Source organism: Pipistrellus hanaki (assembly GCF_964339955.1).
Source record: "Pipistrellus hanaki genome assembly, chromosome: 5".
Classification (NCBI taxonomy): Eukaryota; Metazoa; Chordata; class Mammalia; order Chiroptera; family Vespertilionidae; genus Pipistrellus; species Pipistrellus hanaki.
This window is the reverse complement of record NC_140507.1, coordinates 33,842,738-33,858,292: the sequence shown is the minus strand read 5'-3', so window position 1 is coordinate 33,858,292 and position 15,555 is coordinate 33,842,738. Positions and strand designations below refer to the sequence as shown.

At 43.8% G+C, this 15,555-nt stretch overlaps 1 protein-coding gene across 13 annotated transcripts in view; it reads left to right on the top strand.

Moving 5' to 3' along the window:
* Positions 1-15,555, top strand: part of TRRAP (transformation/transcription domain associated protein) — a 109,601-nt gene that overhangs the window by 73,094 nt on the left and 20,952 nt on the right. For 10 of the 13 annotated variants that reach the window (XM_084886532.1, XM_084886534.1, XM_084886526.1 and 7 more), the window contains 13 exons: positions 895-1,041; positions 2,286-2,485; positions 4,336-4,457; positions 5,052-5,265; positions 6,153-6,332; positions 7,022-7,168; positions 8,357-8,476; positions 8,689-8,976; positions 9,137-9,274; positions 9,948-10,060; positions 10,470-10,605; positions 11,290-11,481; positions 13,032-13,260. In XM_084886532.1, the coding sequence (XP_084742658.1) occupies positions 895-1,041; positions 2,286-2,485; positions 4,336-4,457; positions 5,052-5,265; positions 6,153-6,332; positions 7,022-7,168; positions 8,357-8,476; positions 8,689-8,976; positions 9,137-9,274; positions 9,948-10,060; positions 10,470-10,605; positions 11,290-11,481; positions 13,032-13,260 (2,226 nt within the window). The remainder of the gene's footprint in view (positions 1-894; positions 1,042-2,285; positions 2,486-4,335; positions 4,458-5,051; positions 5,266-6,152; positions 6,333-7,021; positions 7,169-8,356; positions 8,477-8,688; positions 8,977-9,136; positions 9,275-9,947; positions 10,061-10,469; positions 10,606-11,289; positions 11,482-13,031; positions 13,261-15,555) is intronic. The other 3 variants (XM_084886529.1, XM_084886528.1, XM_084886536.1) reach the window with 1 other exon arrangement.

The following is a 15,555-nucleotide window of genomic DNA, read 5'->3' as shown; positions in this document are numbered from 1 at the left end:
AGAAGAGCTGACCACTGTTGACTCTGCCTCCCTGTTTGTGTGGGGGTGACAGCAGGCCGGGGACAGCAGTGGGGCGAGTGGGTCTGTTGGAGTCGGCCACACTGCTAGATCCAGGGCTCCATTACTGGTGAGCTCAGGAGAGGCGAGCCTGGCAACCAGGAATCCCAGAACACACTCCCCGTATTTGTCATTGTCTCCCTCCAGGGTCATGGGTTACCTGTCAAAGAATCAGATGGGCTATACGTTTACTGCTGCTGTGAGAGCCAGCCAGCCTTTTAACAAAGCAAGCCTAAAATCACCCAAACCTGGGATGATTGTACTTTAAATGGCAAATACATACCCTTTCACTTTTCTATGTTGTGAGCCATGATTATAACATTAATGTGTAGGTCAGTGTGAAGATGTTTATAAAAATGCCAGTATGGGAGATAATTTTTTTTCACATACTCAGTGTTCATGTCTGATGTTAAAGTTTTTTAGAATTCAAATTGAATTCTAAAACATATATCATGTCCAAATAGTCTTGATAAAAAGGAAGTATCCCTCCCCCTCCCCAAACATATTAGGGGACAAAAATTTTTACTTAAGATATTTGGCCATACAAGGCCTAAAGTTAAATACAGAGCTGAAGGATGACTGTTTCTATTAAAGCACAAAAAGTCAGTTTTTATGCCTGGAGATGTTGCTCATGAATTAAGAATTAAGAGTGAATATATAATACTTCAAAATGTAGTCTATGTTTATAATGTTGACATTTGGGATTAATTCATACAATACTTTTGTTGATACAGCATTATTGTTTAGCACGTTTTAATAGGCTTTGATTAGCATACTTTTGACAATTACTTTTAAAAACTTTTCTAAAAATAAACCCACTGAATTTCTACCTTTTAGGGACCCTTATGATCCTCAAGTCTGCCTGCAGCAACAACCCTAGCTACATAGACAGGCTTATCTCGGTCTTCATGCGCTCCCTGCAGAAGATGGTCCGAGAGCACCTCAACCCGCAGGCAGCCTCCGGCAGCACAGAGGCCACCTCAGGTGACACCCTTGACTTGGCCCCCAGTTTTTCCTCAGACTGAACAGTGCTGGCTTTGTCAATGAATTTTATGTTCCTCCTCCTCCTCCTCCTCCTCCTCCTCCTCCTCCTCCCCTCCCCCCCATTGATGTTTCTATCTCTCTACTCCTCTCCCTTAGAAGAAGAAAGAGGAAGGAGGAGGAGGAGGGGTAGAGAGATAGAAACATCAATTGACTGCTTCCTGCATGCTCCCCCACTGGGGATTGAGCCTGCAACCTGGGCATGTTCCCTGACTCGGAATCATGTTGGTGAACTCTTGGTTCATGGGTCAGTACTCAACCACTGAGCCACACCAAAGGGACTGTGATTGAATTTTAAAGTGAACACTAATGCTTGCTGTTCACGGGCAATTTGTTATTTGTTGCTCTTAACAAAGAGTTTGTAAGTGGTTCATTTAAAACCAAAATGAGACTTATTTTTTAAATGAATTGCTTTTAAAATTTGTGAGTGTGAGAGTAAAGAAATTTTTCTTTTTCTTTTTTTTTTTTTTAAATTGCACCCCAGGATATTTTTCTGTTGACTTTTAGAGAGAGTGGAAGTGCGGGAGAGAGACAGAGGAATATCTATGTGAGAGAGATACCTTGATGGGTTGCCTCCCACACAAGCCCTAACCAGGACTAGGGATGGAGTCTGCAACTGTGATATGTGCCCTTGACTAGAATCGAACTTGGGATTCTGCAGCCCATAGGCTGACGTTCTATCCACTGAGCCAAACTGTTAAGGGCTGAAGAAATTTTTAAATGATTGGTCATTTATGTGGAACTTGCACCACTAAATGAGAATTATCTAACAGTTTTGTTGTAAAGCAGAGACTGCTTAGAGTTGTTACATCTGATGTCGAATTACATTGTAGGTTGTAGACTTGAGGAGTGGCCTCCAGAAATCTGGGTGACATGTTTGGTGGGGGGCTGGTCGGCACAGCTGCACAATGCAGCTGGGAACACAAGTGCTAGGGATGTGACTTTGGGACTTGCCTGTACCCCAGGGCTGCCTGCACTGGTTTCAACCGCTCCACCGTTTCTTCCTCATGGGGAGCGTCTAACAGGGCCGCCTTGCAAGGCAGTGTAATAGCAACAAAGTGATGAGACCGGAGAAAATATTTTTAGGAAAAGTGGGCAGAATTAATTTCCCATGTAGTGCAGAGTGGTTGCCTGGTGATGCATGCTTATAGAAATTGTTGAGCTGTGTTCTTTCTCCACATGAATAGGAACTAGTGAACTGGTGATGCTGAGTCTGGAGCTGGTGAAAACACGCCTGGCTGTGATGAGCTTGGAGATGAGGAAGAACTTTATTCAGGCCATCCTGACCTCCCTCATTGAAAAATCACTTGATGCGAAAATTCTCCGGGCTGTGGTTAAAATTGTGGAAGAGTGGGTTAAAAATAATTCCCCAATGGCAGCCAATCAGGTGAGCTGGGAAGAGGGGCTGCAAGTTGGCTAGGTGACCTTTGCATGTAAAAGAAAATTCAGGCCTCACTTTCTCAGCTCTTCTTTTGGAAGTTTTCAGTCAGGTAAAACTTTTTTCTCCTGTATTTGCATTCACAGTATCTTTTTTCAAAGATCTTTTTTTTCATTGTGCTGAACAGATTTTAAACGAGAAACGAGATAATTGGTCACTTATCTTAATGTGGTTTTACTTGTTAAAATGTTAAATGAACTTTACTTAGTCTTTGTATGATGATAAAGATTAGCCAAGAAAAAAATAGAGATTATTAGTTAATATATGACTAGAGGCTCGGTGCATGAATACGTGCACCAGTGGGGTCCCTCGGCCTGGCCTGTGGGATTGGGCCAAAATCTGCTCTCTGACATTCCCCAAGGGATTGGAGAGGGTGCAGGCTGGGCTGAGGGGACCCCTCTCCCCCGCCCCGTGCACGAATTTCATGCACCAAGCCACTAGTCCTATATATTGGCCTGTGGGATCGGGCCTAAACTGGCAGTTGGATATCCTTTTCACAATCTGGGACCACTGGCTCCTACCTGTTCCCCTGCCTGCCTGCCTGATTACCCCTAACTGCCTCTGCTTGCCTGCCTGATGGCCCCTAACTGCCCTCCCCTGCCAGCCTGATCTCGTCTCTAATGGCCCTCCTCTACCTGTCTGATTGCCCCTAACTGTATCTGCCTCGGCCCCCACCACTATGGCTTTGTCTGGAAGGAAGTTGGACTCTGGAAGATGGCTAGTCAACCCGGTCTAATTAGCATATTACCATTTTATTAGTATAGATAGATTATATAGGATAGGATTACTTAAATGGGGGGTGGGGAATTTTTTCAGCAGGAGGTGCTCTTGGCAGACAAAAATACTGTACATAATCCCTATATCTGGACTGATAGCCAGCCATATGCACTGTACCGTCAAACCAGTCATTAAAAAATTGAACTGCTTTCTTACACCTTACACCAAACATGTTGCCCTTAAAACCCCTCCTCAGCCCCCACCTTAGGTTCTGCCTTCGCAGTTCATCCAGATTAGGTTCTGATTGGTTGGTTACTATGCCAATCAGTGTCAAAAGCTCCACCTCCTAGGCAGCCATTGGCTCCTCACACTTGACCCAGATTTGGTTCTGATTGGTTTCTATGCCAGTCAGTATCCAGAGCTCTGCCTCCTAGGCAGCCATTGGCTCCTCACAATTCATCTAGATTTGGTTCTGATTGGTTGGTTTCTATGCTACTCAGAGTCTCTGGGCCCATTTCCAGGTCTGATCAGAGAGGTGGGGCTGATCAGCAGCCCCCTTGGAGGCCTGGAGAGAAAAAAAGAGGCACAGCTGCTGGCCAGGCCTGGAGAGAAAGAGAGAGGCAACGGCTGATCAACAGCTGCTAAGGAGGCTACGGATCAGACCCTGCTTCTCTCTCCGGGTCTCTCTCTCAGCCTGATCTGCAGCCCCCTCAGCAGTCAGTGCTGGTTCACTGTGCCCCCAGCGCAGCAGTCAGTGCTGGGTCGCCACGGCAACCAGGACTGACTTCTGGCCCGTCAAGCCTGCGATCGTTAGGGACCCTGGGATGCTTGCAAACTTCTGATTGGTTTTATAATTGAATTGCTCCCTCCCTCCAAAGTGACCTGTAGTTCCTAGGAAAATTACATTGGCACTCATCGTGATTTCAAGCATAACTTTTTGTTTGTTTAGAAATGACTGTCTTAAATTACTTGGCAAAATTGTAGGAGCTTAAAAAGTAGTAGAGCAGATGGCTGAAGTACTTTTGGACATGTTTTCCCTCAGATAGAAGTAATTGACCTTTTGTCTTAAAAAATCCATACAGACACCTACTCTCCGGGAGAAGTCCATTTTGCTTGTGAAAATGATGACCTATATAGAAAAGCGTTTTCCAGAAGATCTTGAGTTAAATGCACAGTTCTTAGACCTCGTTAACTATGTCTACAGGTAATTTACAGCAATTATCAAATATTTTGTGTACCAATCTATAGTGTGTTCTCTGAGTAAGCAACATTACATGACATTTTAATTTTTTTGTTACACCCATGATAAATTCGTTTAAATTCTAAATCAAGTAACATATTTTTTTTTTTTTTAAATAGAAGGATCTCTTATCCCTTTTTTTTTTTTTTTTTTTAAATATATTTTATTGATATTTTACAGAGTGGAAGGGAGAGAGAGAGAGAGAGAGCTAGAAACGTCGATGAGAGAGAAACATCAACCAGCTGCCTCTTGCACACCCCCCACCGGGGATGTGCCCGCAACCAAGGTACATGCCCTTGACCGGAATCGAACCTGGGACCTTTCAGTCCCCAGACCGACGCTCTACCACTGAGCCAAACCGGTTTTGGCCAAGTAACATATTTTGGCATCATTATTGAACATTTTGCACAAATGCTGCATTAGTCTATGATGATTTGTAGCATACTCTCATTTTTCATAAAGGCATTTTGGGAAGTTGGTTCTACTTGTTTGCTTATGGCTGAGGCATCCACCTTTGGGTATAGCTCTTTCATCTTAGTTTTATTCTTTTGATTGCAGGGACGAGACACTGTCTGGCAGTGAGCTGACTGCGAAACTCGAGCCTGCCTTTCTCTCTGGGCTGCGTTGTGCACAGCCACTCATCAGGGCGAAGTTTTTCGAGGTTTTTGACAACTCCATGAAACGCCGGGTTTACGAGCGTCTGCTTTATGTGACCTGCTCCCAGAATTGGGAAGCCATGGGGAACCACTTTTGGATTAAGCAGTGCATCGAGGTAGGAAAAGCTCAGCTCACTCTCTCTGGCTGGGGCATTGAAGCCAGGAAGTGTTCACATACACCAAGATGAATACAAATCCCCCATTCAATCTCCCCACTTTTAATCTCTAATAGGAACAAAAAAAGAGTGAAAGCCTCGCTTTTATCCAGAGGTTTTTTGGGGTGATTTTAAGTGCTTTAATTAGAATGTTGAATAATATTCCTTAGTTGGTAGCCACAGATTCATTATCCCTTAAATAGAAAAGTTGTAAGTTCTGTCTATATGCTCTAGAAGATGGAATGTGCTATAACTGTTCTCCTAATTTTTAAAAAAAATATATTTTATTGATTTTTTACAGAGAGGAAGGGGGAGGAATAGAGAGTTAGAAATGTCGATAAGAGAGAATCATCGACCAGCTGCCTCCTGCACACCCCCTACTGGGGATGTGCCCGCAACCAATGTACGTGCCCTTGACCGGAATTGAACCTGGGACCTTTCAGTCTGCAGACTGACGCTCTATCCATTGAGCCATACCGGTTTCAGCAGCTCTCCTAATTCTTAAAGCAGGAAGGTGTGACCTCCCGGCCAGGCCATGGGCTCTGATCCCTCTGTGGGGAGTCAGGGTGCTGGGGATAAAGGTCTGTGTAAAATAGCCAGACCATTTTAGTGGATGGTAAGTCAGATGTTTTCGGTTATTTGGTTTAAAAAAATACATTCTTCTTAGAAGCTCCTGAGTGAGGAATGTGTAGCGAGGTTAGACTTTTTGTCTAAGCTGGGGAGATGTGTAGAGCAGAGTGGTGCGTGGGTCAGGAGCAGTCAGAATGGACATGCTTGTCAGGATGATTAGAAAGGGACTGTGGTCCCACAGGCCCCCCGAGGTTTACTTCTGTCCTCAAACCCTCCAGCTTCTCTTGGCCGTGTGTGAGAAGAGCACTCCCATTGGTACCAGCTGCCAAGGAGCGATGCTCCCTTCCATCACCAATGTCATCAACCTGGCCGACAGCCACGACCGAGCAGCCTTCGCCATGGTCACACATGTCAAGCAGGAGCCTCGGGAGCGAGAGAACAGCGAGTCCAAAGAGGAGGTAATGTCTGGATTGCGTGGTGCCTTCTTTTCACAGCCCATTTCTCCAACTTTATATCCGGGTTAGATTTCCTTAGGGCAAGAGCAGTGAATTGAAACCTGTTAATTTAAAAGCTCTAAATGTGATACCTAGATTCAAGTTAAAAAAAATTCTTTTTTTGCTAATCTTCACCAGAGGATATTTTTTCCATTGCTTTATTTATTTATTTATTTTTTTCCTTAAGAGGAAGTGGTAGGAGGGAGGGGAAGAGAAAGAGAGAGAAACATTGATTTGTTGTTCCACTTATTGAGGCATTCATTGGTTGATTATTATATGTGCTCTGACCTGGGATTGAATCCGCAACCTTGGAGTATTAGGACGACGCTCTAACCAACTGAGCTACCCAGCCAGTGCTCCTAATGATCTTTATTATTCTTACTGTTGGTACTTTATTTTGCTTTCTATAATCCAATTATGAATGCAAAATGGTATCAACTAAAAAAAGAGAAAGAGAAGGAAATAGGTCAGGTCAAGTTATTCTGTATGTTTATTTTAGAATTCAAGATTATTTTAATAGTTGGAAACTTCTGGAAATTAACTAAAATTTTACTTGCCAAAAATGTAACGAAGCTTATAAGATTATATTTGTTGGATTTTAATTATTTGACTCTTTGGTTTTGCTTATTTGTGTTTTTTGTTTTGTTTTTTAGGATGTTGAGATAGATATTGAACTGGCTCCTGGAGATCAAACCAGCACACCCAAAACCAAAGAACTTTCTGAAAAGGACATTGGAAACCAGCTGCATATGTTAACCAACAGACATGACAAATTTCTTGATACTCTCCGAGAAGTGAAGGTCTGTGTGTAGGTTTGGAAGGATAGTTGTGGGTCCTCCCCCTTCATATTTTAAATCCTAAATCAGTATTATTCCACAGCCATGTAATATTTTCTTTTACAAGTTTCACTTTCTTTCCTTTCTCAATGAAAACCATTATTGTTCTGTGAGACTCTAATGTGAATGTTTTATGTAAAGATTCGAGAAAGGAATTACATTGTTCTATGGGAAAAATAAAAAGAGGTTCATTCCCCATAACTGACCCTTAAAAGGGGTGGTAAAATTGTTTGCTAAACATATATGATGATACATTGCTGGATTATATTTCAAGTGCAATAAAGCAGGAGAAAATGAGAATATGTGGTGAATCAAGTTCACTTTGGGAGCAGGGATCTCCAGTTACATCTGTTTTAAGATGTATCCAGATCTTTGACTTCCACAAACTTTTAGGTTAATTACAGACAGGATCATTTTTCAGGTAAGGGCTCTGAGAATCACATATGGCTCCGTACACTGAGTCACTTTTGAGGAGTGTTTCAAAGAAACAGCGGTGTTTCTGGTCATATCAGGAGTTAGGTGTGCCCCATGGGCTTCCCGCAGACTATTGACTGCATCAGAGCCTTGCTCTTTAGAGGAAATGTTGGCAGCTAATTCAGATTTTCAAAAACAACAAAGCTGTGGACAAAATCAATGCTTCCGTGGATTTGATAGCTTTTGGGCCCTCGGATTCCAGCTCCAGGCCCTTTCATGGTTTCGTCATCCCAGTCACTTTTTCTTCTCGTGGCTGCTGTCAGTTGCAGAGACTCTGAACTTTCCTGGCCCTTGATTTGTTCTTCGGAATTGTGCCATTGGCATGTACCTGTGCTTTTCCCTTTTTTTATTTTCAGCAGCCTTTACTTGATGGCCCCTGTGTACCTCTCACATGTACTTTCAGTGCTAGCATGTTTGGAAATGCCCTTAAAGTTACAAAATGAAGGCGTGTCACCGATGAGCCCTTTACCCATGTCTGTGCTTGGCTGCTGAGGCCAGATGGGTTGGTCGCTGTGCTCAGAATCTGTTTTCACTGTGGCAAGACACTTGCTCAGACCGTGAGGAGTTTGGGAGTGGAGGAGTGGGCCTGCGGCGCCTCCTGAGCGCGGGTGTGCGGCAGTGCTGGCCGGAGGTTTGGCACAGGCCACGTCCGCTCACTGACCTCTCTTCTGTCTGTAGACCGGGGCCCTGCTCAGTGCCTTCGTCCAGCTGTGCCACATTTCCACCACACTGGCAGAAAAGACCTGGGTCCAGCTTTTCCCCAGACTGTGGAAAATTCTGTCTGACCGACAGCAGCACGTGAGTGTATTCTTAAAGTTCCGTTTTGGAAAATGTAGTCTTAGCTTTCAATAAGTATTTATGACAAAGTAATCTTGATTAAGTTTCAAAGGATGAAGAAAAACTATTGATTGTTATTTAAGAGTCAATTATTAAAAATATTTACAGAGTCAAAACGTTGATTTTTTTTTTTTTTGAAGGGAGACCTGAATTAACATGCTCTTTGGTTTTAGGCGCTAGCTGGTGAGATTAGCCCGTTCCTGTGCAGCGGCAGTCACCAGGTGCAGCGGGATTGTCAGCCCAGCGCACTGAACTGCTTCGTGGAAGCCATGTCCCAGTGTGTCCCTCCGATCCCCATCAGGCCCTGCGTTCTGAAGTACTTGGGGAAAACGCACAACCTTTGGTTCCGCTCCACGCTAATGCTGGAGCACCAGGCTTTTGAAAAAGGTCTGAGTCTTCAGATTAAGCCAAAGCAAACGACAGAATTTTATGAGCAGGAGAGCATAACTCCGCCTCAGCAGGTGAGGCTCCCCTCATGTGTTAATTACATCTTCCTTGCCAATGACGTCATGGTCTCAAAAGACATCTGAGTGATTTTAAGTTCTAACACAGTGAAGTTGCTTTATTGGGGGAAAAAAGTGTTTGCCATAAGCACTCAAAAACCATGATCTGTGTTTTCAGGAGATACTGGACTCCCTTGCAGAACTTTACTCTTTGTTACAAGAGGAAGATATGTGGGCTGGTTTGTGGCAGAAGCGTTGCAAGTATTCTGAGACAGCTACTGCTATTGCTTATGAACAGCATGGATTCTTTGAGCAGGTAGCCACCGTCCAATGAATAGGATGCATGGTTGTATTATATACTGTAAATACAATGTTATTATGTCCTCATGTCAGTTCACATTCACATAAGAAGTTTACTGTTTTACTTGAAGCACCTGTCCTACACATAGAGGCCCTTGGAAGATTCAGTTTAGAGAAACATGTATGACATGAACATATTTAAACGTTTAGTCCTAAATCCTTTACCATTGAAGCTAATGTGGATGATTCTTATCGGCACTCATTGACCCTATTGAAAGTGGAATTAGATGGCTTTTTGTGTTTAAATTTTGATCTTTGTGCCTGTCCTTTCAGTATAGCATGGGTGGGCCAAGGTCACGGTATGGTTGTCAGCCTTGCATAGGACACTGAGTCACAGGAACTCTGGAAGTACAGTATAGGTATGGGCTGTGTCCTCTGCTCTTATCGCTGAAGGACAGAGTGGCTCATCCTGGGGCCGGCAGCCTCCCTCCCATTCTGTGTGGGAACAGCGCACCCTCCGTTCTCCCCCTTCCCCTCTGTGCTCTGTGAATAGGAGATTCCCGGGATGTGATTGTAGAGGAGAGTGTCAGGTGTTCGCTCCTGACTCCTCCAACCTGCCCATAACCATAGAGCAGCAGCTGTGGGAAGTTGCCTAAACAGCAGTTTGAAAGCATTATTAACTTCTTTAGGCACAAGAGTCCTATGAGAAGGCAATGGATAAAGCCAAAAAAGAGCATGAGAGGAGCAATGCGTCCCCTGCTATTTTCCCAGAATACCAGCTTTGGGAGGACCACTGGATTCGGTAAGCTGGACAGGGATGTGTTCCTGTCAGTTAAAGGAACCCATGACAAATCTCTGGACTGTTCTCATAATAAGTGCTTTTAAAAAAGGAACTTGGCTCCATGGAGAAAAGAACAAACAAATCTACGAACATTTTTAAAGACTTGAGGAATTAAAAATGTTTGTTGGAGAAACTGATTCCTGCCTCTCCATTGCTCTGGTGCTTTGGGCTCTCTGCTGTGCAGTGGGTGGTTCTGGGGTTGCAGGGAGCAGTTCATTCCAGAGGCAGGTGGCAGTGCAGTGGATCCCGCCTGGCCTCCCACAGAAGCCCACTCCCCTCTGGTGTGGAATGGGAATAAATGACTATCCCCGTGCTTTTTGAACCTATTGATTTGTTGGTAACCGAACTTCCCAAATGCCTGGTCTTCTAGGTGCTCTAAGGAATTGAACCAGTGGGAAGCCTTGACGGAATACGGCCAGTCCAAAGGTCACATAAACCCTTACCTCGTCCTGGAGTGTGCGTGGCGGGTGTCTAACTGGACCGCCATGAAGGAGGCGCTGGTGCAGGTGAGACCTCCTGGCTCCTGCAGTCTCAGGTTATGTTCCTACAGCTGCGTGGGTTCCGTTTGCCAGACCCGTGAATCTGTGGAGATTTCTCCTCACTTAGAACAACCTGGGAATTTGGGCAGATCAAGATAACTTTTGGGAAGCAAGAATGCTTTTTGGATATCTCTAATATCTTTTCTGATATCTTAAAACAGTGGTTGGCAAACCATGGCTTTTGAGCCATGTGAGGCTCTCTGGCCCCTGGAGTGTGGCTCTTCCACAAAACACCTCGTGCGGGCGCCACATACAGTGCGATTGAAACTTCGTGGCCCATGCGCAGAAGTCGATTTTCATCCTGGGTGTGTTTATTTTGAAGAAGTGGCGTTAGAACATTCAAGGGGCCAAAGAGCCACATGTGGCTCACGAGCCGCGGTTTGCCGACCACTGCCTTAAAGCAAGGAGCCTATGGCATATTTTCATAGCTAGAGAGATTGGCCACGGTCTGGTATTTGGAAAAGGAGAGTATCCAGAAAAAGTCGTTGAAATGTATGACTTCTCTAAAGAAAAGAAGTGTCTGTTTAAAGCTTAATTGCTGTTATTGCTTTGCTGAATTGACTACAAAAATCTACTGACTTTCCTTTTTGACTCTTTCTAATGAGAGGAAGAATACCCATAGCTCCCTATGTAATGCTCTTTCATTACCAGGTAGAAGTAAGTTGTCCCAAGGAGATGGCTTGGAAGGTCAACATGTACCGTGGATACTTGGCCATCTGCCACCCTGAGGAGCAGCAGCTCAGCTTCATCGAGCGCCTGGTGGAAATGGCCAGCAGCTTGGCCATCCGGGAGTGGCGGCGCTTGCCTCATGTGGTGTCCCATGTGCACACGCCTCTTCTCCAGGTGGGTTGTGCTCCATTAATGTGAGCAGTATCTTGGGCCCATCATAGTAGAGAACATCTTGTCCAGAGATAGATTTGTAAACCGAACTGGATGGCAGAGAGGAAACTCCTTCTACTTGTCTTGGACTTTCCCATTTAAGCTCATCCTCAGTGGAAGGAAGGCAGAGTGAAATGTACACTCAAATGTTGCTCTCACTTTTGGAACTTCCAAGGGACTTAAGTGACAGAGATATCCTCAGGAGTGCTTTTGATGATTTGCATTTTTGCTTTATGAATTTTCTTTAGTGCCCACTATACCACCATTAGTGTGATGCCACTGTTCAGTTCAAAGGTCTATCATTCTCTGAAACTTTTATATAGATATATATTTAAATCGATTTCAGAGAGGAAGGGAGAGTAGAAACATCTGTGATGAGAGAGAATCATTGATCGCTTGCCTCCTGCACACCCCCTACTGGAAATCAAGCATGCAACCAGAGCATGTGCCCTGACGGCAATTGAACCATGACCTCCTGCTCCGTAGGTTGATGTTCAAACACAGAGCCACACCAGCTGGCAGAGGATATATTTTTTTGGCTTGTTTGTTTATTTGCTTTTTATTATTAATATTTTTAACTTTAATCTTTGTCAAATTGTGTAGGAAAGATGAAATTTAACAAAAATACTTTCAATAGTTAGCCAAAAAAGAGTTATCTGGTTAATTCATGTATCCAGGCTTAGAGCTTCTGAGTCTATCTCCTTCATTCCCTTCAGTCCTCCTTAATATCAAGTCTTGCTGAGTTTTCCTTCAAAATGGCTCTCAGAAAAAAAAAAATTTTTAAATTGTTGTCAGTGTTACAGATGTCTCCCATTTTCTCCCCTTTTGCCCTCCTTCACCCCACACCAGGCCTTCTCCATACTATTTTTTAAATTTTATTTTTTTAATTCCTGTGGGAGGGGAAGGTGGAACTTAATGGCTAGAATTTGTATAGACTCAAAATTGTGGCCGGGGCTCTCCCAGTAAGATTTCACCAGAAGTTTGGAGCCAGCAACACATGTAAGGTTTAAAAAGTATTAAACTATACAGACTCAAAAGACACATGATTGAAATTGTCTGTACCAGCCCAAAGAGATAATCAGAACCATGTTTTAAAATGCTTAATATGGCTGTGGGTTTTTAAATGTTGGTGGAAGGCAGGCATGAGGGCACGGGACTAGGCTGCTCTTTTCTTAGACATTGGCAGAGAAAGAGCCAATCATATTTGGAAAAGAGAAACTTGTTTTGGGAGCTATTAGCAACTTTGATATCTACACCATTCTTCTTCCCATCTCCTGTCTCACAGTGGCCACAGAGCTGAGGTTTTAAAATTGGGGGAGCAGGAGAGAATGTTGGAGGTGAAAATGAGTTAAATGTGGAACCTAAGGTGCCTGTAGATGTTAGAGTGCTTTCTTTCATAATAGAATTGTGAGATCTTTACAATCAGTCTGATTCCTGATTGACACTGATTTATATTCTTATGTGACCTTTGATATAATGCTTACTGTGGAATCTTTTATGCTGGTCTCATTCAGGCCGCCCAGCAAATCATTGAACTTCAGGAAGCTGCGCAAATAAATGCAGGTTTACAGCCAACCAACCTGGGAAGGAACAACAGCCTGCATGACATGAAGACGGTGGTAAAGACCTGGAGGAACAGGCTGCCCATCGTGTCCGACGACTTGTCCCACTGGAGCAGCGTCTTCATGTGGCGGCAGCATCATTACCAGGGTAAACCTACCTGGTCCGGCATGCATTCATCATGTAATTTCCCAGACACCGCTGTTCTGGTTTCATGTCTTGGTTTTTTTTTTCTTTTTTTTCTTTTACCAGATTGTCTAATTTTTGGTGGGTATGGGAGATGGTGGTGGTATGGTGAGACAAAGGTGAAGGTGGTGAAAGATGGGAAGGATTTTTCCACCTGTTACATTTTTTCTAGCTAGAACAGAAGTGCTGCTTGGCACTGCTTCTTGCACCAGGGGCTCAGGCCAGTGTGATTGGAGCTCTGGTTGTGGCTCTTTGTTTTGAACACCACCCCTCACCTCCCACGAAGAACTGCTCTTAGGTGGTTGTGTGTGTAGCCTTCTCCAGTTTTCTGGTCCCCTCTGCTCATGCACTAAACCTCTCAGACATCTGTTTAGAACAGCCTTCATGATTTAGTTAGCCAAGATGGTAACACTCAACTCAATAGTTAATGCTTTTTATATCTTCCTTTTGATATAAAATACAAGGAAAAGTAACAGATTTTTTTTTTTAATAAATCTTTATTGTTCAGATTATTACAAATGTGTTCCTCTCCCTCTCCCCTCAATTGCTCCCCTCCACCAGGTTCCCACCCCACCCTCTGTCCTTTCCCCATCCCCCATTGTCCTCATCCATAGGTGCACAGTTTTTGTTCAGTCTCTTCCAGCACCCCCACTCCCCTTTTCCCCGAGAATCGTCAGTCCACTCCCCTTCCATACCTCTGATTTATTATATTCATCAGTTAATATTGTTCATCAGAATTTTTAATTCCCTTGGTTTTTAGATTCACTTGTTGATAGTTACATATTTGTTGTTCATAATTTTTATCTTTATCTTCTTCCTCTTCCTAAATAACCCCCCTTCAGCAATTCATATAATTCTGGTTTGGCGGTGATTAACTCTTTTAGCTTTTTTTTTATTTGTGAAGCTCTTTATCTGGCCTTAGATTCTGAGTGATAGCTTTGCTGGGTAGCTTATTTTTGGCTGTAGGTTCTTGCTATTCATCACCTTGAATATTTCTTGCCATTCCCGTCTGGCCTGCATGGTTTCTATTGAGAAATCAGCTGACAATCGTATGGGTGTTCCTTTATAGGTAACTACCTGCTTTTCTCTTGCTACTTTTAATATTCTCTGTCTTTTGCTCTTGGAATTTTAATTATGATGTGTCTTGGTGTGGTCCTCCTTGGATTCCTTTTGTTTGGGGTGCTGCGGGCTTCCTAGACTTATAAGTCTATTTCTTTCCCCAGGTGGGGGGAGTTTTCTGTCACTATTTCTTCCAGTATTCTTTTGGTATCTTGCTCTTTCTCTTCTTCTGGGATCCCCATAATTCTGATGTTGGTTTGCTTGAAGTTCTCCCAGAGGTTTCTTACACTATCTTCAACTTTCTGGATTCTCTTTTCTTGCTTCTGTGGAGGAGTGTCCTCTGGCTCTTTTTGTTCTAAATCTTTGTCTTGATTCTTGTGATCTTCCAGTCTGTTTTTAGGACTCTGTAATATTTTTTATTTCAGACAATGTTTTCTTCATTTCTAGTTGATCCCTTATTATTTCTAGTTGCTCACTTTTCATATCCTCATAGGTCTCATTTATTTTATCAGCCTTTTTTAGGATATTCTTGAATAACCTTATAACTGTAGTTTTTTTAACTCAATGTCCAATCTTTTCTTTTCCTCCATCTCCTTCCTTTGTGACCTTCCTCTTATCTGTATTTTAGTTGTTTCCCTGATTTGATGGAATAGTTTTGTGTGCTAGGTGTTCTGGTAGAGCCCAATAGCACAGCCTTCCCAGTTACCTGCGGTGGACAGTCTTAGTGTAGCCCTTTGTGGGCTGTGTGTGCAGTCTTATTGTTAAGCCTTGCTTATTGTTGGTATCACTGGGAAGCGTTGATCTCCAAGCCAATTGACTGTGAGGATCAGCAGTGTCTCAGCTAAGTGGGCTTCTGTACTCCGCTTGGATGGGGCTGGGTCTTGGGGTTGCACAGACAATCTTTGGTTCCCTGTCAGTCACGCCTTAGAAAAGTCCTGTTCTCGGTGAGTTTCGGAAGATTGGTTGCAGGCGCACGCACCTCTTTGGTAAAGACGCAGACAAGCTTTGGATTTCGACCAGTTCCTCCTTAGAGAAAGCCAGCCTCTGGGAGAGCTTCTGTGCTCAGCTTGGATGGAGCGGAGTCTCGGGTTGGTGCAGACAAGCTTTTTTTTCCCGTCGGCTCCTCCCCAAGTCCCGCAGTAATGGCCTCTGGCTTCACACACCTCCGAGAGATCTCTGTCCGCTGCCTGACAGTCTGGCCTCTCCCTGACTGGGGCCGTCTATCAGAGCAAT